The following is a 26744-nucleotide window of genomic DNA, read 5'->3' as shown; positions in this document are numbered from 1 at the left end:
GAGACAGGAATCGAACTATAGGGGGAAGAAATTGGAGACAGGTATCTAGAAATCTCTTTGCGTTCTTTCGTCGCTGTTGTCTGTCAGAATGATGCGAAAATAATCCCAGAACACGAAGAAATGGGATATAAATCAAGAAGGAGATGAATTATGCCAGTGATATGATGTTGTGCAAGGTTGTTAGTCTGTGGGATGTCGCTTCCGAACATTATTGATGGCCAAAAACAACACAAGGACCGCAACGCTCGCGTGACGTGAGATGACACGGTGAATGGCGCCAGTTCCGCCCTGGGGCCACGACGACGACAGCCTAAGTTGTCAACCGCCCCAGGCAACGCGTCGCCCCCTGGGTGAATGGCAGACAGCCCGGCGGCTGCATCGGGGGTCACCACTGGGTGAGGCGGATGCTGCGCCGAAAACTGGGGTCGACCTGCATGTCTGTGTACAGCGAGAGAAACACGAAAGCGCAGAACTGCTCCTTTGCCAAGCAGACTACCGTCACAAGGGGCGTCATTTCCGTCTCGCCGCTCGCTACTCGCTATCAAAGACAACTGAGGCGTAAGGTATTTATGGTATAATGTAAAAGTTGATCTATGAATACCAGATGTAGACATGTAACATGTAGGGATTAATTCTTATCACTTTACTGTTCCATCAAGTCGTTACACTTCCACGAGTCTTAGACAGAGTGCTCGTACGCCATTGCCGAGTAATAGCTGCTCTGCGAGTTTTTTCTGTATGTTGGTATTTTAATGCCTCACAAGGAGGTGACAAAATAGCCAAATACTGTATGTCTACAAGGCACAATGTCGTTGATAAATGTTGCATAATATGAAACGAATGAGGTACGATAGAAGACAGTTACCGAATTTTCAGATGTTTAAGTGAATTTTGCCCACTCACGGTGAATAGAAAGAAACGCTTGTTACTTACTTTCATGCTCCATGCATCAGATTGCACGATAGATCGTTATGTCGTGGAATGAGTCATTTTAGATTCAAATTGCCAGTTAATTTATACGTCTATTTGTACTCTAAACATCACTATGCAATTGCTATTTTTTCCCCCAAAATGGTAACAAGAAATACAGATTGAGTTATCAGTTCCCACCCATAACCTTTTACACATTACAAACATAGAAAGTCTCCAGAACGAGATTTTCACTCTGCAGCGGAGTGTGCGCTGATGTGAAACTTCCTGGCAGATTAAAACTGTGTGCCCGACCGAGACTCGAACTCGGGAACTTTGCCTCTGCCGAGTTCGAGTCTCGGTCGGGCACACAGTTTTAATCTGCCAGGAAGTTTCATAGAAAGTCTCCTACAGAGTAGAAGGAGTTCTCAAGCAGAAAATTTTTCAATTTATTTCCTAATTTTACCATACTGTCTGTTAGACATTCTATATCACAGGGTAAGTGGTCAAAATTTTTTGTTCAAACCTTAATGGCAACCTAAAGAAAACCTTAATGTTCAGTAATGAATGTAATTTTTTCTTCTATTATTCTAATCATGTACCTCATGGTTCCTTTTGAACTGTAGTAGATTGTTTACAAGCTTCATGAGGGAAAGATATACTGTGAAGCGGTAGTCAGTAGGCCCAACTCCTTAATGAGATGGCTACAAGACGATCGCGAGTGAGCGCGACATATTATTGTTAAAACTCGTTTTTGGGCAATGAGGAGCTTATTTCTTAAAGATGGATTACCCCAGAACATTATTTCATATGGCATTGCTGAATGAAAAGAAGCAAAATATGTCAACTTACTGATTTATCTCTTTTCTAAAATGACTCTGAGCACTATGTGACTTAACTTCTCAGGTCATCAGTCGCCTAGAACTTACAACTAAATAAACCTAACTAACCTAAGGACATCACACACATCCATGCCCGAGGCAGGATTCGAACTTGCGACCGTAGCGGTCGCTTGGCTCCAGACTGTAGCGCCTAGAACCGCACGGTCACTCTGGCCGGCTATCTCTTCTCTAAATTTGCTATGATTCTAAGTGCAAATGTAGCTAAACTAAGTTTTTTTAGGAGTTCCAGAATTTATGTTTTTCCAATTAAAATTCTCATCAATATGGACACCTAAGAATTTTAAAAATTTCCACCCTATGCATTACTTCACCACCATGTGTTCCACTTATTACTGATGCAGTACCCCCCAGAGCTGCAGAACTGTATATAATGTGTCTTTGTGAAATTCAGGGTGAGACAATTTGCAGAAAACCAAACAATGAGAACTTTGTTTACCATTTCTTCCAGTTCTGTATTAATACTGGGAGTGATAACAATACTGTTGTCATCTGCAAAAAGAATTCTGCTTGCTGTACATTAGACGGTAGATCATTAACATATATGAGAAACAGTAGTGGACCTAAGATTGAGCCTTGGGGAACCCCATATGTGTTTTCCGCCCAGTCAGAATTATGTCCCTGAATTCTGTTGGTTGAGTTACTACTAAATACAGCTTTTTCCAACCTTTTGGTTAGATATGATAAGATTGACTACACCATCAACCCTACAAAATTTATCTAGCAGTATACTATGATTTACACCATCAAATAAATGCCTTGGATAGGTCACAGAAAATACCCACCTGTGCTGTTTTGTTATTTAATGCTTGTACTATCTGGTGTGTGAACATTTAAATGGCATTCTCAATAGAGCACCCCTTCTGAAAGGCAAACTGTGATTTGATGACAATATTATTGTTGCCAAGGTGAGATAATCTTCTACAATACATCACCTTCTCAAAAATTTAGGTAAATGATAGAAGCAGTGAAACAGGTCGGTAGTTTCTGATGTCTCTCTTATCTGTGAAATAAAAGGTGTCACATTCAAATTCAAAACTGAACGCTATTCAGTCTGTGAATCCAAAGAAGAGTGAAGACACCGTTTGAAACAAGTGTACTGTTACAAGTCACTGTTTCAGAATATATAATTCGATGCATGACAGATAAATTGAAGCAATCCGAAAAAGCGGTGAGATGTCATTCTGGCTTCTTACACAAAGACGCCATCAGCTGCAGTGTAACTGATCAACGTTTCAAATCTCCATGACTGGTATACTGGACACCACAGCACGTTTATATAATGACCGTGAACAGTGTCAGATGTTGTGTGATACTTGTGAAGGATACAGAGACACTTTCTACGCATGCGTTATCTGCAGCTGACATAATTTGGAAGCGGCTCCACTCTTGATCTCCAGTTGCATGGCTGGTCTAATTGTGCAGCAATAAGATTTTGGGGCATTTAGATGTTACAATGTAGCAGTGTTGAGTTGCACATGACCACGAGGGCAGGCATTATCGTTGTCAACGTTACAGTCTATCACGTCTGGTCAGGACAAGGGAAGAATGCCATATTGCATACTGGGCTCACAGTGACCCATTTACAACTGTACCTACCATCTGAGACCAAATAATGGTCTTTTATCAGCAATGTGTTATCCTGCACTTTGGTTCAGAGATTCATTTATTGGTTTATTTATTTATTTATGTCATTTTCTCAATACCCTCTTGGGTGGAACAGCGATCATTGCAATTTATAAATAACAGACTCATTAGCCAGAACATTATGATCACCTATCATCGATTAAACGTGTACTGGCAATAGCAGCGTCAATTCACAAGGAATGACTGCTAGTCAGACGCATGCACAGTCGATGTAGGATCAGCAAATGTGATGTCCATCTGTAGATGGGGAAGGTATGCTATATGTCTCAGTTTGAAGGAGGGAATATTATGACGACCTGAACGCTCATGACGAGCATTTCGGAATGCACGACTTGTTGAGTGTTCGAGGAGCGCTATGGTGAGTGCTTTCGACATGTGGCGAAACCAAGGTGAAACTATGTTCAGACGTCATGGGGTTGGGTGGCCAACCCTCATTACATATCGCGAATGTTGAAGGCCAGGCAGACTGGTAGACCGTGACAGATGGTGCAGACTACAAGTGTGTCTGAACACACAGTGCCCTCAAGACTCCTAACAGTGTGCCTCTGCAGCTGACAACCCATACATTTGCCAATGTTAACACCATGACATCAGCAACTATGACTGAAATGGGCACTTGACCATTAGCAGCTCCTGGGCACCTATGCTGTGGGACAGAGACAAACTGGCGCTGGTTCCATTGTGCTCTAGGGAAATTCACCTTGACATTCATAGGTCCAGTAGAGATTGTTCAAGGCACCATGATGGCCAACAAGTAATATACATTTGTTTCAGACCACATACTCCTCTTCATAAGGATCATGTTTCACGATGGCAGTGGCGTTTTTCAACCAGGTAATGCACCATATCACAAGGAATGGAAGTGATGGAGTATTTAGAGGAACAGAGTGGCGAGTTTCAATTAATGTGCTGGTCCCACAACTTACCAGATGGGATGTGCCTCGACGTGGCGGAAGAGCTCATTCCTCCGGTGAGGAATTATTGGGAATTAGGTGCCTTGTGTGGGCAGTGTGGTGCCAATTCCCTTCCAGACCATGATGTGTCACTGCTGCTATCCATTGCAAAGGTGGACTTATCAGGTATTACATAGGTGATTATAATGTTCTGGCTGATGAGTGTTTATGTTTTAATCCTTAGTAGTAGTTTTCATTTAGCCTACTGGTTACTGGTTTTGGTACACAATACCACCTCAGGACATCCTCTGCCATGCTCTCGGGAAACTACTATGTACCTCAAATATGTCAAGCTTGTTTTTCTCTTATTTCTTTCTTACTTTGAACATTATAATATGGTATGTCTAAAATATAAGATTTTCACTGTCCTTATTTCTGTCTACAAGTATGCCCCAACATTTATATGGATATCGATGTGGTGCTCTACATAGTGGCATTCGTTATTTCAAATCATCTTGCCTAACTTTCCTATTTCATTTTACATATTGCTATTAACACTACAATGAGAACTGATACTGTAATTGCAGTAATAAACAATATAACTCTTACAACTATTGAAAACCTCTGTTAATACTACATCACCATGAATTTTCTCTAGAAGCTACAACTACTACTGTTACTACTATGTTACTACTGACAGTTGTTACTAATATTAACACTAATACAAATACTTGTACTGCAGTTACAAAAGATTACATTATATTTTCTGACTCAGAGAGAAAGGTTACTATCTTACTGCCTTGTATATATTTGCTCTTTCCATATACAGTAGTCTAAGGTGGACACACATACACACACAATTTATTAGAAGGTGGGATCAAATAAAAGCAAACAGAGATTAGAGTTCTGTAGTACAAAGCAATACAACAGAGGAAAGTAAATGCAGCACTAAGATGACTATAGCAGCTGTTGAAAATGAGCACCATTCATCTCTTGATGCTTTTGGGACCTGGTCGGTAGGTTGCTGAAGGCGGATCGAAGGTTGGATGCTTGAATTGCTGCAGTCTCATCTGGAGTGTTCTACTGCAGTTCTTGATGACTGTGAGGGTTGTTGTGATTGTCTCTGCTCTTGAGGGCTCTCGTGCAATGTAATAACACACTGACAGATCAGGTGACAAAGATGGCCAGGTAGGGCCCCAACCAGGCTGACCTAGGCTAACAACTGTGAATCATGAAATTGTGTATCTGTGATCAAAGGTTCGGCTTGCTGTATGGCCAGTTGCTCCATCTTCTTGGAACTGAACGCCTTTCCCTCCTCCTTTAATGCTGCCACAAATAGCTCCCAAATGTTGGCAATGTGATGGGCCAAAGTCAGCAGCTGATTGAAGAGGGTGAAACCAGTAATGCTGCGTGCAGACATTGCACACCAAAATCCAACCTTATGATCGTGCAAAGGTGTTTCGTGGAAGTTCTGCTCACTCTCTGCTACTCAGGACCTGTGATTCTGTTAGTTGACGTAACAACTCAGCTGAAATTAGTCTCCATCAGACATAAAGAAAAGATCCATGTCCAAGCCATTCATTGTTATCTCAGTGAATGGCCATCCACAAGTGTGGAGGTGCTTAGGAACATCTGGTGGTTTTAATGCATGATCAACAGACATGCGATAGGGACATACAGGGTGGTCCATTGATAGTGATCAGGCCAAATATCTCACGAAATAAGCATCAAACGGAAACACTACAAAGAGAGACACTCGTCTAGCTTGAACTGGGGAAACCAGATGGCGCTATGGTTGGCCCGTTAAATAGGAACCCACATTTTTTATGACATATTAGTGTAGTATGTAAAGAAATATCAATGTTTTAGGTGGACCACTTTTTTCGTTTTGTGATAGATGGCGCTGTAACAGTCACAAACGTACATGTACGTGGTATCACGTAACATTCCGCCAGTGCGGACGGTATTTGCTTCGTCATGCATTACCCATGTTAAAATGGACATTTACGAATTGCGGAAATGGTCGATATCTTGTTGACATATGGCTATTGTGATCAAAACGCCAAATGGGCGTGTGCTATGAATGCTGCTCGGTATCATGGACGAAATTATCCAAGTGTCCGGACCGTTCGCCGGATAGTTAGCCTATGTTATTTAAGGAAAGTGTTCAGCCTCATGTGAAACGTCAACCACGACCTGCAACAAATGATGATGCCCAAGTAGGTGTTTTAGCTGCTGTCGCGGCTTATCCGCAAATCAGTAGCAGGCCAATTGCGCGGGAATCGGGAATCTCGAAAACGTCGGTGTTGAGAATGCTACATCAACATCGATTGCACCCGTTCCATATTTCTGTCCACCAGGAATTGCATGGCGCAGACTTTGAACGTCGCGTATAGTTCTGCCATTGGGCACAAGAGAAATTACGGGATGATACTACAAGATGTTTCACTGCATGACAGAATGGCGATGTTCTTCCAACATTATGAATGTCCGGCACATAGCTCGCGTACGGTTGAAGCGGTATTGAATAGCATATTTCATGACAGGTGGATTGATCGTCGAAGCACCATACCATGGCCCGCACGTTCACCGGATCTGACGTCCCCGGATTTCTTTGTGGGGAAAGTTGATGGATATTTGCCATCTTGATCCACCAACAACGCCTGACAACATGCGTCAGCGCATTGTCAATGCATGTGCAAATATTATGGAAGGCGAACTACTCGCTGTTGAGAGGAATGTCGTTACACGTATTGTCAAATGCATTGAGGTTGACGGACATCATTTTGAGCATTTATTGCACTAATGTGGTATTTACAGGTAATCATGCTGTAACAGCATACGTTTTCAGAAATGATAAGTTCACAAAGGTACGTGTATCGCATTGGAGGAACCGCAATAAAATGCTTAAACGTACTTACGTTCTGTATTTTAATTTAAAATACTGCCTATTGCGAACTGTTCGTCTAAAATTGTGAGCCATATGTCTGTGACCATTACAGCGCTATCTACCACAAAGTGAAAAAAGGGGCCTAACTAAAACGTTCATATTGCTTTAAGTACTACACGAATATGTAATAAAAAATGGGGGTTCCTATTTTAAAAAAACGCAGTTGATATCACTTTGACCTATGGCAGAGCCATCTAGGGGACCAACCATAGCGCCATCTGGTTTCCCCCTTCAAGCTAGACAAGTTTTTTCATTTGACGCTTATTTCGTGAGATATTTGGCCCAGTCAGTCAATGGACCACCCTGGATAGGCAGGTCTGCATAATCAGTGTGACATCCTGGTCTCTTGTGACAGGTGTTGGATTGATTTGGTAGGTCTCTGAAACATTTTCTGGCGCACTGCAGCCATGTCTTGTGGTGTGCAGGGGAGTTTAGGCATCTTTTTTTACTGGTTCAAAACAGATCCTGTTTGACAGCACTTTCGGATTAAGCGTTGCATGGTACTCGTTGCTCACACTTTAACACCACTAAATTTTGCAGAAAACAACTGACCACACCGTTTCCATGACTTCGTTCCCACATAACTTTTCACAACGAACGCCTGCTGCTCCACTGAGAGTACCATCCCCCCCCCCCCCCCTTTGCTCTGCTCCACTCACACTGGCACAGCCCGCACTAAAATCTGAACTCATGTGGATCACGTGGTGGATCACATGACGTGCATGTCACAGGGTGTGGCTATATGCATATATTCACGTGCAATCGTATTCATTCTCCCAGGCCACTTTCATTTGCTCCACCCTGTACTAACAGAAGTATCTAAGGTCTCTCTAGGTTTGGAGGCAGATTTGCCACGCTATCATGTCCGGCAATATTTTACTGCCTCGAGACAGCATTGCAACCGATCAAAGTGCATCACTTATATTTCACTCATTTTTCTAATCTTCTTAGATACACTCGTGGTCACCTCCCTTAACACTTTTGTTATTGGACCAGCCAATCGCAGTAATGTATTGTTTTGTTCACAGTCCCTAAGGCCATGAGCATGGCCCGCATCTCGTGGTCGTGCGGTAGCGTTCTCGCTTCCCACGCCCGGGTTCCCGGGTTCGATTCCCGGCGGGGTCAGGGATTTTCTCTGCCTCGTGATGGCTGGGTGTTGTATGCTGTCCTTAGGTTAGTTAGGTTTAAGTAGTTCTAAGTTCTAGGGGACTGATGACGATAGATGTTAAGTCCCATAGTGCTCAGAGCCATTTTTTTGAGCCATGAGCATGTCTTCCTCGTCCCTGCATTGGTGTCAGAGACTACTTGCAGATGGACTATGGAATTATTGAGCCATGTGTAGCTGTCATTACTACCAACACAGAAAAGGCTACTACTGGGGTGGTGCTGTGAATATAATGCATAGACTACTGGCATTACAGCAATGAATCACATTTTGTACTGGACCAGATGAGCATCGTCAGGCACTATGGCGGCGACCTTGGTAGAGGTCGCATTCTTCCTGTTTTCTGGAGACGTGCAGCAGTGTTACTTCTGGTGTCATGGTGTGTGGAACCACTGGGTATGACCTCAGCTCAAGACTCATACTGACTGAGGACGCTGTCGGCACAATGGTACGCCACTGACATCCCGTGTCCCTATTTGCTGCCTCTCTTGCAACAGTGTTGTGACATCAACAATCAACAGGAAAATGCTCACCCACACATGGGATGTATCTCCATGAATTGTCTGCATGACGTTGAAATACCCCCATGTCCCGAAAGACATCCAGATCTAACAAGTAGGATCATGTCGGGTGTCAGTCCATTGCAGTCGTAGTAACCGTGATATCAAGGACGAATTGCAATGGTTATGGGCCACTTTGCCTCAAGAGAGGATATAATGACTTTAGGATGTTCTTCCCAACAGGACCAACGCATGTGTCCAGGTAAGTGTGGTTGCAATGCCAAATTATAAATCGGTTCATGCCACTAAGTTCTGTGTAAATTTGATTGGATTTTTCAATGACTGATATAATGTCACATACCGTCTCAACCTGTGAAGTATCATTTAGTTTCGTTAGCCCTTCCAGATACTTCAGTTCTTGTTGATGTAATGTATATTTAAAATTCCACATGAAGTGATGTTCATAGTCTTACGTGGAGGTTATCTTTCCAGTCTTACATGCTTCACTTTCTGCAGACTCTACCTTTCACTTCTGCAGCTGGTAAAGTCCATAAATTTATGTTCATCTCATATAGCAATGCACCAGCAACCTACTTCCACATCCATTCCCTTCAAGATTAATTTGGGAGATATATAACCAACAATGAAACTAGAAACTCCATCCACTACATTAACCTATACAGAAACCTTGGAAAAGAATTTTAGCTTAGGAAACAATCCCCATACTACCACAGTGAATGAACATAATACAAAGAAAGATGTTGACATCGATTAAAACAATAAGTTTACTGTTAACCATTGCCATCTCTGCTTTTTAGAAACTAAAATTCGATTTTTTCGCCAGAACACTTCGCTAACGCCACCCTCCTCTAATTTGTTTAAAGATATGCTTATGTAGTAACAGAACTCACGACATGCCACAGACGGGGGCTGAGTGGGGACCTGTGGTCTGCACAGCTGTGGTGAGGGTCCGGCCACAGTCGCTGTGCTCAGTGTGTGGCTGTATATTGGGGGTTGGTCCTGCTGTGTCCAGTGGCTGCCCCACAGTGCAGAGGTAGACTGTTCCGATACATGTATTCACACAGGGACCACTGGGCAGCTGTCCATCCACAGATAATGGGACCAATACAGCCAAAGGCGACAGTGGGTCGACTAATCCACTAAGATAAATGACTTACCTAGTGAGACAATCAGGTTACACACTGCCTCTCATGAGTTCCTCATACTAGCAGTTTAACATACCAAGTTACAATCACTCAGAAATTAGATTGGCAAAACGTTTAAATTTACTTAATTTGCTACTATGTCCATCAGATGGTGTTTGTAGGTCATATGCTACAGACTGGGCAGTAGGGGGAACATACAGTAAATATGATGACAGATACTTCTGAAATGACTGGGGAAGGAAATTCAGAGAAAAATGGAGCACAGTATTTGTCATATTACGAAGCTACTGCAGTAAAAATTTAACTTCCATTAAAACCTTTATTACAGAATTGAAGCTTCGGCCAATAGGTTTATTTGATTCACACTGGCCAATGAGCACTCACACGAAACAGGTGAACGTTGAATAGTACCTGACTGGGAGGCTGAAAAAGTCTGAGTATGATCAGCAAAATAAGCAGACACATTAATTATATATATATATATATATATATATATATATATATATATATATATATATATATATATACGCCTAAGGGCTGATTACGGGTTGTCTCTCACTGAAATCAAGAATTTGGTTTTGTTACTAGGTTCAGTGTAATGATATTTATCAGACTGTATTAGTATATGTCATGGATACAAGAATGATTCAATATGATTGAAAACCATGAGAAATAGGTTACATAATGCAATGCACGAAATATATCTCAGTAAAGATTCATGAAATCATGCTTTCACATAGAAAGTAGAGAAAGTCCATTGTGCCTTCTTCAAGTTAGAAGAAGATACAGGCAAATATCTGGAGACTGCAGGGTAGTAACTGAAGTGTTTGAGTGTGTGTGTGTGTGTGTGTGTGTTTTATATTAATGCATAGTAATTTAAACATAAGTGCAATGCACAGACAAAGGAACTATGCTACATATGCCAGTTGATGGAAATTTGTATGTAGTGTGATAACCAGTGAAAAAGTGGTGGCTGGTGTTTGGACGACGTGCAGTTTACAAGTAGTGCTTATGTAGCAAGTGTTGTCATGGAAAAATACAAGTATTTCCAGAGCTCTGCAAACAATGCTACATATAGCAGCGGTGTTCAATGGCAGTAACCTGGTTGGAGATACGTGTATCAAATGAGAACTATGTTACTGAAGATGTGGCAATTTCTACTTTTGGCAGTTGTAGTTGTGTGCGTGTGTGTGTTGGTTAACGTTTGTGATTTCTCACGACGAAACTGGGCGATGAATTTACCATTGACATAAGAAGAGAGGCTTCATGTACATGCACGTAATGTGGATGGATACTTGTGCGTGAACTGGTTGTCATGGTAAGCAGATGAATAGCTACAATGCAATAGTGTACATAGCTTGAGGCAATGAAGAAGATACTGGTTAGGTCTTGTGACATGCACGCTATTTAAGTTAAGAAATGGATTTCCCAACTTTATTTGTAAATAATTCAGATAGAATTACATATTTAAAGTTAATGTGTAAATAATAGGCATCTTGAAAACATGGCTGTGGCGATAAGCATTTTCATTCAAACATTGATTTTCGTTTAAAATTATGGAATACACTTCTGTAACAATAAAAATAAATGAGAAATGAATCATTGAGTGTAAGGATTATTATGTGAAGGATATGAATTCCAGTTTTTGGAGCAGCTCAGTAAGTGGTGCATAAATATTCAGATATATCTAAAAATAAAAGTAATTTATGATAATTACTAGTCACTAGCATTGTAGTGAGTATTTATAATGTGATATGTTCATAAAAAAGAATAGAAGTATCTAAAGATCTCTTTCATTTTGACGTGGTTGGGGATGGACCAATAACTGGAACAGGTCAGAAAAGGAAAACACTAAGTTCTACCAGAAGAAAACATTGCAGGACTAATATTTACAAAAACCACAGGGAAAATTAAGCAAAGACTGGTCAGTAGATATTTGACAGACCCTCCTCTAAGAGCCAAGTACGGAGTTTTCACACAAAAAAGCGCCTTCCTTTGTGTGTTGCACAAGGGAGTGCACTGAAGTATGGCAATGTCATGGGAAAGAACAGACTAGAAGCGGGAAGGAAATGTGAAGGAAGACAGAGCATTATGTGGAACTGCCTGAAGCGGCAGAGCTGTTGTGAAACCCGGTCGCCTTTCTTGTGAGGTGGTCATGTGGTGTTTAAGAATTATGTTTTTATACCATCTTCTTCAAGGGAGATGTTCCAAGTATGCTCCGATTGAGAATGACAACATATTCCTTAGAGATTAGTAAACTTCAAAAACGTTTTTACTAATTCCCCTCGAATAGTTTTTTAGAGTTAATGAATTTTGTTACAGAAATTGTCAGCGAAACCCACATATATACCTAGAAAGTAAAAGGGAGATACACAACACACAAAACTGTTGTACTGATATGGGTGTAGCGACTAATGTGACTGACCACTACAACGAAGATTTCAGGTTTTACAGAATGGAAACATCACGAATGGGGAATTTAAAATACGTTGCTGCACACCTTGAACTGTGCTGCAGCATTCTAGGATACACTATGTGATCAAAAGTATCCAAACACCTGGCAGAAATTGAATTACAAGTTTGCGGCGCCCTCTGTAGGTAATGCTAGAATACAATATGGTGTCGGCCGACCATTAGCCTTGATGACAGCTCCTACTCTCGCAGGCATACGTTGAATCAGGTGCTGGAACGTTTCTTGGGGAATGCTAGCCCATACTTCATGGAGTGGTGCACTGAGGAGAGGTATCTTTGTCAGTCGGCAAGGCCTGGCACGGTGTTGGTGTTCCAAAACATCACGAGAAGTTTTGTAGGATTCAGGTCAGCACTCTGTGCAGGCCAGTCCATTACAGGGATGTTTATGCTGTGTAACCACTCCGCCCCAAGCCGTGCATTCAGGACAGGTGTTTGATCGGGTTGAAAGATGCAATCACCACCCACGAATTGCTCTTCATCATAACCGCCTCCGAAGTTTACTGTTGGCGCTACACACACTGGCAGATGCCGTTCACTAAGCATTCGCCACACCCACTCCCTGCCATTGGATGGCAACATTGTGTACCGTGATTCGTCACGCCACACAACGTTTTTCCACGGTTCAGTCGTACAATGTTTACTCTCCTTAAACCAAGCGAGACATTGTTTGCATTTACTGGTATGATGTGTGGCCTATTAGCAGCCACACGACCATGAAATCCGAGTTCTGTCACCTCCCGCGTAACTGCCATACTACTTGCAGTGGATCGTGATGCAGTTTGGAATTCCTATGTGATCATATGGATAGATGTCTGCCTATCACACATTAAGACCCTCTTCAACTGTCTACGGTCTCTGTCGGTCAACAGACGAGGTCGGCCTGTATACTTCTCTGCTGTACGTGTCCCTTCACGTTCCCGCTTCACTATCACATCGGAGACAGTGACCTAGGGGTGTGTAGGAGTATGGAAATCTCGCGTACACATGTATGACACAAGTGACACCCAATCACCTGACCACGTTCGAAGTCCATGAGTTCCGCGAAGCGCCCCATTGTGCTCTCTCACGATGTCTAATGACTACTGAGGTCACTGATATGGAGTACCTGACAGTAGGTGGTAGCGCAATGCACCTAATACGAAAAACGTATGTTTTATGGGGAGTCCGGATACTTTTGACCACATAGTGTAGATGTTTCCCTGGTCCTGGTAAGGAGCGACAGACTTGCTCCGCTTCTTCACCTTCACTTTACACAGTATAACGCCATTTATAGGTATCTCAATCCCAGAAGCAGGGGAGACAACAAACGAGAACAGAGGGTACTTTGAAGGAAGAGGTTTAGGGTAGCATGTACAGCACAGAGAACAGAGCGGGCTTTCCCTAGCTGCCAACAGCACATGTCACTGTGGTGTCTGTCTGTGATCTGAGCAGTCCATCATTGTGTCCATCACTAGAACGGAACCTGCAGTGGCCCCAGCTAATTTTCCTTTTTCTTCAAACACTTCAGGAGCTAACGTAAATAACAGCTTGTTGTACACATGCATTTCAATAGAAATGTTGACTGCAAATAAGACCTAAATAATCCACGTAGCTATGGAAATATTGGCTATTGCATGATTGCTAACTTATCTGCTAACAAAAGATTTGTTGAAAATGTTATTAGAATTGAACGAAAGCATTGTGAGCCATCAGAAAGTGCTATTTCTATTTCCAGTGTGTGTGTTTATTGGTCTACTGTGCAATGGCCTTCAGACATCCATGCATGTTTGAAGAAACAGGTACTGCTGTGAGCTACAGCTGCATGAAGTACGAGAAATGTATTCACAATCGTGAATACGATGACACTCCAACTGTACAGTTTACTGGTGATGTCAAAAGCTTGATCTCAGACCTGGACTGGAATCTGAATTTCCCAATGTGCAAGTATGATCGCCGAACAACTTCGTCTATGCGAGGATGCTTCAGTGACCGACCTAAAACTCCACATATCACCTTGAGTTTCCATGTCTTGCTATAGAACAATCACTGTAGCTCTCACACAGGAAGAAACTTACTTATTGTTGCCACGACCTCTGCCTGGGCATATGAATTCTACTTACAGTGCCTGTGTTTAAAAACCTCCTACGGCATGTCCTTCAGACAAGGATGCATGTCTGATGGAACAGACCCTGCTGCAGTTCACAGCTGTATTTAGCATAAGAAATGTGTTTGCAGTTTAAAATACGATGAGATTCTCACTCTACAATTTACTGGTGACATTAGAAGATTTGTGCCAGACTGTGACCCGAACCTGGATTTCTCACTTTATGCGAGCAGTGGCCTTAACAACTTCCAGGATCCAGGTTAGAGAGTCAGTATGGAAGAAATTTTACTATTTTGCCAATATATAGGGTAAACCACCTAATGCTTCCTCCAGAAATATTGCGGGTATTGAAAGTGCTATTCATCTGCTGTTTTCATACAGTGGATTGGAGCTCGCATTGTTAGCCAATCCATAGATTGTACTAATACCTAGGAAGTGTATTTGTTGTGCCAAGATACACTTTTCTAAATAGACCAACTCCTATTGACATTAACAAACGAAAAGTAGCGTAGTTCAGAATGTCAGTGGTGTTTGTTGCAGGATCCAAGTACACGTCGTTTACGAGATACCATATTTGAACTGTTCGACATCGGCACTTGTTTGTGGCATTCAACCTGCTTAGTTGCGAAGTACAATGTCTTTATGTTTGCTTACTTCGAGTATGCGTGTTCCTTGAGAGCATTTAGACAAGCTATTCTGTTAGTGTGTGACAATCTAATGCAGACAACGCCGGTATTTGTATGACATACATTATGTGACCAAAGGTATCTGGACACCCCCAGAAACATTCGTTATTCATATTAGGTGCATTGTGCTGATACCTACTGCCAGGTACTCCATATTGGCGCCCTCAGTGCACATTACACACCGTGATTCAGCAGAATGGGGCGCTCCACGGAACTGACGGACTTCGAATGTGGTCAGGTGATTGATGTCTCACTTGTCATACGTCTGTACGCGAGATTTCCACACTCCTAAACATGCGTAGGTCCGATGTGATAGCGAAGTGCAAACGTGAAGGGACACATACAGCACAAAAGCGTACAGGCCGACCTCGTCTGTCGAATGACAGAGACTGCCGACAGTTGAAGAGGGTCGTAATCTGTAATAGGCACACATCTATCCAGAACATCACATGGGAAATCGAAACTGCATCGGTATCCACTACAAGTACAATGACATTTAGACGGGAGGTGACAAAACCAGGATTTCATGGTCGAGCGGCTGCTCTTAAGCCACACATCGCAGTGGTAAATGTCAAATGACGCCTCGCCTGGTGTAAGAAACGTAAGCATTGTACGACTGAACAGTGGAAAAACGTTGTGTGGTGTGACTAATCATGGTACACAATCTGCCAATCGGATGGCAAGGTATGGGTATGGCGAATGCCCTGTGAACGCTCTCTGCCAGCATGTGTAGTGCCAACAGTAAAATTCGGAGGCGGTGGTTTTATGATATGGCCGTATTTGTCATGGAAGGTGCTTGCACCCCTTGTTGTTTTGCGTGGAACTATCACAGCACAGGCCTACATTCATGTTTTAAGCGCCTTCTTGTTTCGAACTGTTCAAGAGCACTTCGGGGATGGCGATTCATCTTTCAACATGAAAGAGCACCTGTTCATAATGCATGGGCTGTGGCCGAGTGGTTGCATGACAGTAACGTCTTTGTGAAGGACTGGCCCGCACAGAGTCCTGACCTGAACGCTACAGAACACATCTGGGATATATTCGAACGCCAGCTTCGTGCCAGGTCTCACCGACCAACATCGATACCTCTCTTCAGTGCAACACTCCTTGTAGAATGAGCTGCCATTCCCCAACAAATCATCCAGCACCTGATTGAACTTGTGGCTGCGAGAGTAGAAGCTGAGGTCAAGGCTAAGGGTTGACCAGCACCACACTAAATTCCAGCATTACCGATGGAGGGCTTCATTGCATTTCTAAGTCATATTCAGCCAGGTGTCTGGATACATTTGATCACATAGTGTATACAAGAAAATGGATATCAGTAGTAGTGTATTTTACTGCGCATGCACATCTAATTAAACTTTGTGGTGGACATTGAAGGCTTGTCAGTATGCACACTTAGAGCTGTGTAACATAGTTGAGCAGCTTGTCTCATGCTTACCTGGTGTCTGTCGGTGTCTCTGCAATCAGGTGAGTCAACTCCACAACGGTTTGTGGGTCATTAACTACAGCCTCGGCCCAGCCCTGCGTCGCCATCACACGGAGCAAGTGGGCCTTTATGAAGGCGACGGCGGCCAGCTTCAGCCTGTTGGCGGAATGCCTAATCGCAATAACACCTGCAGCTGCCGCAGTCTCGACAGACAGCTGGGAGACCACCTGTTGCTCACAGTGCGCTTTCAGTACCGACAGGCCGTATACGTCGGCGGCGACCAGCAGCTTTGGGGCCATGCTGGGCAGCTGGGGCACCTGCAGGGTGTAGAGGTATGCCAGCACCTGGCGCAGCACAGGACCCTCTGTGTCCGAGAGTACGAGCTGGCTGCTGCTGCCCTCTACAGTGACGCGACGGAACATGTCCGCAAACACGGGACTCCTGGCGGCCAAGACAGCCCTGTGAGCCACAAGCTGCGTGTCCCCGGCCAGCAGAGTCACCACAGCGGCGTCCCCGGCGTCCAGCAGGGCACCCAGATCCACGGCCGTGGCCTCGTCAGCCTCCTGAACGAGTCCCACTGTGAGGGATTCTGGAACACAGTTTCCCAAGGGAAAGGTGGGAGTGGCTGCCAGTGCAGAGTTAATCATTTTATCAATTTAAAGGAATTTATAAAGCTGCCATCAGTATAAAATTCACACACAACATAGATTAAAGTGTGTAGATGAAGGAAATAATACTTTTGCAAATATATTACATCTCCTCTTAAAACTTCTCTATTTGCTTGTAAAAACTGCCACGGGAGGAATACAGGCTATCGTTTGTCTCTTTGTACAATTACTTGCTCAAAGTATCAAAATGGAGATCTATAACACAACTAAGACATTATTTTATTCAACACACAGTCCCAATTTCTGCACTTATTTAAGAAAACAATGATATTTTATGTCTGAAATCTGTATCCCTCTGCCCTTAACCGCTAGCCCAGCATGTTTCTCTCCAGGAACTGATACAGGGGATCAACTAACTGCTGTCACAGTCTCGAATGACTTTCTAGAAACATTATATAGAGGTGGCGGTCATAGCTTGATGGCAACTTCTCACAAATTCCAACATGACAACACCCAATATTTTGTAGGGTAGTGGCATAACGGCCCCATCGCCCCCCCCCCCTCCCCCAGTGGATAAAATTAAATTTTGTATGGGGTACAAACAACTGTGTCCAACTGTGTTTCGCTCACAATACTAAATTATACCTAAAAGATCATGTTTATCATTACTATTTCACAACAATGTAATAGTTATTACATAAGTTAAGTTTAGTTAATTTTTATTTTTAAATTATAGAAGTAATGAATGATACAATGTGGTGCATGCTACAGCTTGTCAAACGAATATATGAACTTCATCTTCCATACATAATCCTCCTGCTGCACACAATAGTTTGCACTTTGTACCATGATGGAGAAATCGAGACATATAGAACACATAAAAATTTGTAGCAAATTACCAGAAATTTCGTCATCACTCACTCCATAATAATAAATGAAAATATTAAACTTCAACTCAACACTTACTATGTAGTGGCTACTATTGTAGTGTAAGATGTGTACAGTACTTTATTTTTATTATTATTTGTGGCACTTAGTCAGACTCAAAGCGTTGGCAAGTTAAAATCGTTCGGTTTCTGACACTGCAGAAGTAAGGAGTCCAGCAATCAAGTGATACAGAAACAGTAAGTAGAGTGCACGAATTTGCACTTGACTGATTTTAAGTAAAGGTGCAGGGTGACAGTGACACAAGTGTCAATAGAGAGAGAAGTGGTGTAGAGGAAACAAGTTTTTTAACAACTGCATAACTTCACTGCAGACAGTTAGCTAACTTCCATTTTTGAGTAGTCTTAGACACAATGAGAACGGCTACATCATTACAAATAAGAAGTACCAATTGTATAATTGACACATTAGTCTGAGGTTTAATAAAACGTCTACAAAAGCTAAGTATCATTTACCTTTCATCACCTTCAAAATAAAAATTTTCAAAGGAAATATTCTTCTTAGTGGAGTTTAGTTAATTGCTAAAGACGATTACTTAGTGTGTGTGTTTGGGAGGGTAGGGGGGTGGAGTGGGGTAGGTGGAGCTCTAGCTAGTGTCTGTTTGCACTCTGGGATAAAGCCATTACTGTAGGGGGATATGTCAGAGCCAGTCATAGAGAATATGCCATATTTTCAACACACATTTTTTCCGTCATTTGATAATTTATGACACCCTACCAAATTGTTGCAGATGGTGCTGATAACTGACCTTTGTTCGTGTGAGTTCTTCATTACAAGCTGTTATTAGCGTTGAAAATAGTCACAGTTCCGGTTACTACGTTAGATGATCTGGTCGATCCTTTAATTGACATTTTAAATTACTACTATTTATTGCACTTATTTTCTATCAGCTAGCTCTGAAAATCCGAGAAACAAGAAAGCCCTGGGAAAGACAACATTATAGCTGAATTTGTCGAACGTGGAAGAATTGGAATTAGAAATCTGTTAAATACTCCCTAGCGTAACATATAGAAACGGGAATTTGCCCTCAGATTCAAGAAAAACATTATACGATATTTGTCCTTAAAGGAGGAATGTCTTAAAATACGAAAATTACCGAAGTCGTAGCTTACTTGTGAATGCCTTATCAAATAAAGGCTTCCACTGTCTTCGAACAGTGGACACACGATTATCAGAAAGTCAGTTTGGATTCGGAAAAAAACGAAGAATCCAAGAAGGAGTAATATCATTAAACTTAATTTGAAATTGTAAATACATAGTTTTGGTAGGTATACAGGAAACGTCTCATGATGTAAAATGGCCAAATAAAGTTTGAGATACAGGAGAGAGTAGGAATATGCATAGAGAGTGATATGTTATGTGGAAGCTGTATAATAAAAGAGAAGACTTCCATTGGAGTGCACTCTACACAAGTTCCACGCATGTTCACAAATGAGTCCGGCAGGGTGGTGTACAAACAATTATCTTTAATCTATTCAACGAACAGGTACTTAGGAAGGCGGAGAAGTGTTACATGTAGTAATACAGGAGAATAGAGCAGGTATGCAGGGCATAGCTGTTTTATCTGAAAGTCAATACAATCTAGGCCCATGCTAGTGGCCTCTGTGTGCATCAGAACCAGAATGGTCCCAAAAGTGCACCTCCATGGTGAATTTGGATAATCCATGAGTGGACATTGCACACCACACAGTCTCCCATTGAGGGTGAAGTGACATCTCGATCGCCAAATACTGGCCCTCAGCCCCCAACCGTGCCAATTTCACTTACTAACGAATCCATACAAATAAAAGTGGCCGACAACAACATGGTGTGTTCGATGGGCATTCTAATTCCCATCGAGTCCCGCGGCTGGGGCATTGGACTGGATGAAGAAGACCCATTGAGTTCCCTCCACGGTCGCCAGATCTAACACCTACGGACTTTTACTTGTGGGGAACTGTGAAAGATAACGTCTATCGATGTAAGCCACGCACGCTGGAGGAACTTCGCCAGGAGATTACAGCGACATGTGCAGCGATCTACACTCTAACAGTGACTGACATAGTTGCGACGAGCCGGAAGCTGTGGCCGAGCGGTTCTAGGCGCTTCAGTCCGGAATCGCGCACATGCTACAGTCCCAGGTTCGAATCCTCCCTCCGCCATGGATGTGTGGGATGTCCTTAGGTTAGTTAGGTTTAAGTAGTTCTAAGTCTAAGGGAGTAATGCCATCAGATGTTAAGTACCAGAGTGCTTAGAGACATTTAATGACCGCTCGTCATTCTGCTATGTGTATAGCCGCCGACTGTAAACATTTTAACACTTAAAGTAACCATATGCTAAGCTGAAAGTTGGACAACATATGTGATGAATTATTAATTGTAAAATGAAATGAAATGTCGTGTGGCTAAGGCCTCCCGTCGGGTAGACCGTTGCCTGGTGCAGGTCTTTCGATTTGACGCCATTTCGGCGACATGCCCGTCGATGGGGATGAAATGATGATGATTAGGACAACACAACAGCCAGTCCCTGAGCAGAGAAAATCTCCGACCCAGCCGGGAATCGAACCCGGGACCTTGGGATTGACATTAAGTCACGCTGACCACTCAGCTACTGATGCCGGAGAATTGTAAAATAAACACTTAAGTAATAGTTTTCGTTCCTTATGGTGTGCATACATTTTTCTGGCTGACTGTATATAAAGAAGAATAAAAAAATGTTAATTAGTTACAAAGTTCGGCATGTTATAATTTATTCAAAATGTAAACGTCACTACATATATTCGGATTAAGGTTATGACATCTTCGATATGCCTGCCGTCATTGGCGATGAGGTGGCGCAGATGAATAGCGAAATTCTGCGTGACCCGCTGAAGTGTCGGAACATAGATGCTGGCGATGACCTCCTGAATGTCTGTTTTCATCTCAGCAACAGTCTCTGGGCTATTGCTGTACACCTTGACCTTAATACAGCCCCACAGAAAGAAGTCGATGTATTCAGATCCGGAGAATATGGCGGCCAATAGAGGCCCATGCCAGTGCCTCCTGGGTACACCAGAGCCAGAATGCGGTCCCCAGAATGCTCCTCCAGAACATCAAACACTTCCCTGCTTCGAAGGGGTTGAGCACTATGAATCACATCTTATCGAAATGATCGTAACTTTGGATAATCGTGATGATATCATCTTCAAAAACCTTTATGTACCGTTCGGTAGTCACGAAAAGAATATTGCACTGATTATTCCGTGACTGGAGACTGCACACCACACAGTCACCCGTTGAGGGTGAAGAGACTTCTCGATCACCGAATGCGCAGTCTCAGTCCACCAAATGCGCCAATTTCGCTTATTGACGAACCCATCCAAATAGATGTGGGCTTAGGCGCGAAACGAAACCATATTCACATCAAAGTCCTGTTCGTCAATTCTGGAGACAAGAGTGTAGGCGAAACAAAACTGCTGTTCCATGGCCTTCTAGCTTAATGGCTGAGGAGTTTGAATTTTGTATGGGAAAAGATGCATGTCTTCAACAACTATACGTCGCAGTGCCTCCCAGTTGATTCCCAGCTGTTGTGCAGCTCGTCTGATAGATTTCCTGGGGCTGGTTTGAAACACAACGCTTGTCGTCTTGATGTTTTCAGGCGTTTCCATCCGTTTCGGTCCACCGACATTGCGAACACTATCAGCACGAAAGCTACCCGTTCTCTCAAACTTGCGAATCATATTCTTGATTTTTAGCACACACGGACCGGTTGTCTTCATCTTGATCTCGATCACACCACTTCCTTTGAGCCGCATTTGGGCTGTTATTGCTCGTGTAGTAGACCTTCACAAGTGGTACATGTTCAGGTACGCTGTACCGTGACGTTTTCTCGTGCACATAGCCGACAACAACAAGACGCACGTGCATACGCAAACTAATTCCCATCATCGCCCGCAGCCAACAGTGCAATTTGAACGTCATAAAGCAAACCGTCCAGAAGCTGTGAAGATTTCATTTCATGTAGGTCAATAACTGTCACCCTCAAACTTCCTGGCAGATTAAAACTGTGTGCCGGATCAAGACTCGAACTCAGGAACTTTGCCTTTCGCGGGAAACTGCTCTGTCGACTGGGCTACCCAACCACGACTCACGTCCCGCCCTCTGGGCTTCAGTTCTGCCAGTACCTCGTCTCCTACCATCCAGACTTCACTAGCACTCCTGCCAGGAAATTTCGTATCAGCGTACACTCCGCTGCAGAGTGAAAATTTCAGTCTGCAAACATTCCCCCAGGCTGTGCCTAAGCTATGTCACCGCAATATCCTTTCTTTTTTGGAGTGCTAGCCTTGCAAGATTCGCAGAAGAGCTAATGTGAAGTTTGGAAGGTAGGAGACGAGGTAGTGGTAGAACTGAAGCCCAGAGGAGGGGACGTGAGTCCTGCTTGGGTAGCTCAGATGGTAGAGCACTTGCCTGCAAAAGGCAAAGGTATTTAGTTCTTGTCTCGGTCCGGCACACCCTTTTAATATGTCAGGAAGTTTCATATCAGCGCACACACCGCTGCAGTGTGAAAATTTCAATCTCGAATTGTCACCCTGTATGAATAGCTTTCCTTCCTGATTTCTATCGTAAACATGTTGTTGTTGTTGTTGTGGTCTTCAGTTCAGAGACTGGTTTGATGCTGCTCTATCCTGTGTAAGCTCCTTCATCTCAAAGTACCTACGGCTGTCTACCTAATGTATTCATATCTTGGTCTCCCTCCACGCTGCTCTCCAGTACCGAACTGGTGATACCTTGATGCCTCAAAAAAAGGCAGACGAACAGATCCCTTCTTATAATCAATTTGTGCCACAAATTTCTCTTCTCCCCAATTCTATTCAGCACCTCCAGATTAGTTACGTGGTATACCCATTTAATCTTCAGCATCCTTCTGTAGCACCACATTTCGAAAGAATCTATTCTCTTCTTGTATAAACTATTTATCGTCCATGTTTCACATCCATACACAGCTACACTCCACAAAAATTCTTTCAGAAACGACTTCCTGACATTTAAAACTATACTCGATGTTAACAAATTTCTCTTCTTTTGAAACGCTTTCCTTGCCATTGCCAGTCTAAATTTTACATCCTCTCTACTTCCACCATCACCAATTAATTTGCTCCCCAAATAGCAAAAGTCAACTACTACTTTAAGTGCCTCGTTTGCTAATCTAAACCCCTCAGTCTCACCTGATTTAATTCCAATTCCCATTATCGTCGTTTCGCTTTTGTTTAAGTTCATCTTTTATCCTCCTTTGAAGACACTGTCCGTTCCATTCGACTGCTCTTCCAGGTCCTATGCTCTCTCTGAGGGAATTCCAATGTCATTGGCAAACCTCAAAGCTTTTATTTCTTCTTCGGATTTAAATTCCTAGTCTGAACTTTTCTTTTGTTTTCTTTACTGCTTGCTCAGTACATAGACTGAATGACGTTGGGGATGGGCTACAACCATGTCTCACTCCATTCTAAACCACTGTTTTCCTTTCATGCCCCTCGGCTGTTATAACTGCCATCTGGTTTCTGCACAAATTGTAAATAGCCATTCACTCGCTGTGTTTGACCCCTGTCGCCTTCAGAATTTGAAAGTGAGTATTCCAGTCAACATTGTCAGAAGCTTTCTCTAAGTCTACAAATGCTAGAAACGTAGGCTTGCCTTTCCTTAATAAACCAAATAATCGTAAACATACGCCAGTGTATTGCTTTTACGTCTTTCACCTTAGACAAATAATTTTTTTTTCAGCTTTGGAAGACAAGAGTCAATTATGAATGAAAAACGAGCGCAGTACTGTTATGTCGTCCATCAGTCCCTCCCGATGGGGATCCCACACCGCACAGCAATACTCCAGAATAGGACAGACAAGCCTGGTGTAAGCAGTCCCTTTAGTAAAGCTGTTGCAGCTTTTAAGCGTTCTGCCAATGAACTGCAGTCTTTGGTTTGCTCTAAGCAAAAAATTATCTATGTGATCGTTCCAATTTAGGTTATTTGTAATTGTAATCCCCAAGTATTTAGTTGGATATACAGCCTTAATATTAAGTGTGACTTATAGCGTAATCAAAATTTCTTTGGATTTCTTTTAGCACTCATGGGAATAACTTCACACTTTTCTTTATTCAGCTTCAATTGCCACTTTTCGCACCATACAGATATCTTATCTAAATCATTTTGCTGTTCGTTTTGGTCATCTATGCCTTAACAAGACGGTAAATAACAGCATCATTTGCAAACAATCTGAGAGGGCTACTCAGATTGTCTCCTATGTCGTTAATGTTGTTCAGGAACAACTGATGGAAAAATTTGGAAATTTGTGGTAAGGTCTTATGGGACCAAACTTCTGAGGTCATCCGTCCCTAAGCTTACTCGCTATTCAATCTAACATAAACTAACTTACGTTAAGGGCGACACACAGACCCATGCCCGATGGAGGACTCGAACCTCCGACGGTGGGAGTCACACGGAGCGTGACAAGACGCCCTAGATGGCGCGGATACCCCGCTCAGCAACAACAGATGGCCTATAACACTTTCTTGGGGAACGAAGGATATTGCTTCTGTTTTACTCGATGACCTTCCGTCTATTACTACGGACTGTGATCTTACTGAGAGGAAATCACGAAGCCAGTCACACAACTGAGGCGCTTTTCAATATTCATGCAGTTTGGTTAGAAGACGCATGTGAGGAACGGTGTCGGAAGTCTTCTGGAAATCTAAAAATTTGGAATTAGTTTGACATCCCCTGTCGAGAGCACCCATTACTTCTTGAGTAGTTGTGTTTCACAACAACGATGTGTTTTGCATCCGTGATGTCTATGTGTCAATAAAACGTTTTCTTCGAGGTAATTCATAATCTTCGAACACAGTATATGTTCCAAAACCCCACTGTAAATCGACGTTAGCGCTGTGGGCCTGTAATTCAGTTGATTACCCCTACTTTCCTTCTTGGGTATTGGTGAGACTTGAGCAACTTTCCAGTCTTTAGGAACGGAACTTTCTGTGAGCAGGCGGTTGTACCTAATTCCTAAATATGGAGCTACAGCATCAGCATAATCGGAAGGGAACCTCAGCAGGACACAATCTGGACCGGAGGCCTTGCCTTTATTAAGTGATTTAATCTGCTTTGCTATACCGTGGATGTCTACTTCTATGTTTCTCATCTAGGCAGTTGTTCTTTATCGGAATTCCGAAATATTTTTTTCGTCTTCTTTGGTGAATTAGTTTCGGAAAACCTGTTTAATAACTCTGCTTTAGTGGCACTGTCATCAGTGACTTCGCCGTTGTTATCGCGTGGTGAAGGTATTGATTGCGTCTCGCCACTGGTGTGCTTTACGTATGACCTGTCGCTGTCCTTGATCACCGTCAACTGTCCTCATTGCCAGTGATTGGCCGCAGACACGCACTGCCGCAGGAGGAACACCTGTTTCTGGAGGTGAGCCGTGTGCCAAGTCTTAAGACAATGGAAAGGGGTTGCCTGGACGAAAAAGGCTCCCTCTTCTGCCTCTCGCTAAAGGGTTAATAAAGGTGGTGTTTGGGTATTTAAGCTGATGACTCACACCAGCTTACTCCTCGGCACTTCTGGGGTGAATACATATACAGAATCACTGCATACCCACACATATGGAACTTTTGTGCATTGTGTGTTGGCTTTTTCTTTCACACATTTGCAACCACACGGACAACGTTTATATATTCTCTTTGGCAAGTATTTCTATGGTTGTGTCTCTTTGTACGTATATCCACACACAACTGACAGTGCTTACTCATTAAATGTTGTCGTTGAGGCTGCTCGTTGCCGAGCACAGAGAGCTGTACCTCACTGTGGTCGTCGTATTCCATGCCAAAACAACTTGGTCGCCAAGGAATCAAGGTTGGAAAGATGTTTTGGTCTAAATGCAAGTCCGTCTGGAGACTACACACCCTGTTCCTCGATGCTAAAAAACTCGGTGATGTTTTCACAATTCTTCTCTTACTTTCGTTTCTGCCCCTGTGTGGTCAACAGAGAGGAGGAGATTGCTTCAGTGTCTTTCTTTCGTCAGTGAACATTATACTGTTGTGCCTATTTTTTTTTTAATTCTCTACGGTTCATCCATAATTTCTGGTCTCATTCCTGAATAACGAAAGACGTCTCTGCTGTATGCACATTACATCTGTTTGTTACCAGGTTTTCCTGACAAAAAAATTTAAAGATTTCTGAGACACAAATTAAAGGTTAATAAGATTAAGTTAAATTGTATAGGCACTTAGGTATTTAGCAACCATATATACTTCTTTCAGTTTTTTTTATATATCTTGTGTACTTCACCGTCGTAATTGTACGAAAAAATGGACTACGCCTGACACTATAGACTTTCATTTTGCCTCTACGCATCCACCCTTCAATACCTGATCTGCTGCCCATAGAAAAGT

The 26744-nt window shown here is 42.7% G+C and overlaps 1 protein-coding gene across 3 annotated transcripts in view; it reads right to left on the bottom strand.

Moving 5' to 3' along the window:
• LOC126212840 (serine/threonine-protein phosphatase 6 regulatory ankyrin repeat subunit A-like) overlaps positions 1-26744 on the bottom strand; it is a 113260-nt gene that overhangs the window by 17906 nt on the left and 68610 nt on the right. For all 3 annotated transcript variants that reach the window (XM_049940256.1, XM_049940258.1, XM_049940257.1), the window contains one exon: positions 16812-17388. In XM_049940256.1, the coding sequence (XP_049796213.1) occupies positions 16812-17388 (577 nt within the window). The remainder of the gene's footprint in view (positions 1-16811; positions 17389-26744) is intronic.

Source organism: Schistocerca nitens, chromosome 11, assembly GCF_023898315.1.
Source record: "Schistocerca nitens isolate TAMUIC-IGC-003100 chromosome 11, iqSchNite1.1, whole genome shotgun sequence".
Lineage (NCBI taxonomy): Eukaryota > Metazoa > Arthropoda > Insecta > Orthoptera > Acrididae > Schistocerca > Schistocerca nitens.
The sequence above is the reverse complement of the archived record's forward strand: the minus strand, read 5'-3'. Positions and strand labels throughout refer to the sequence as shown.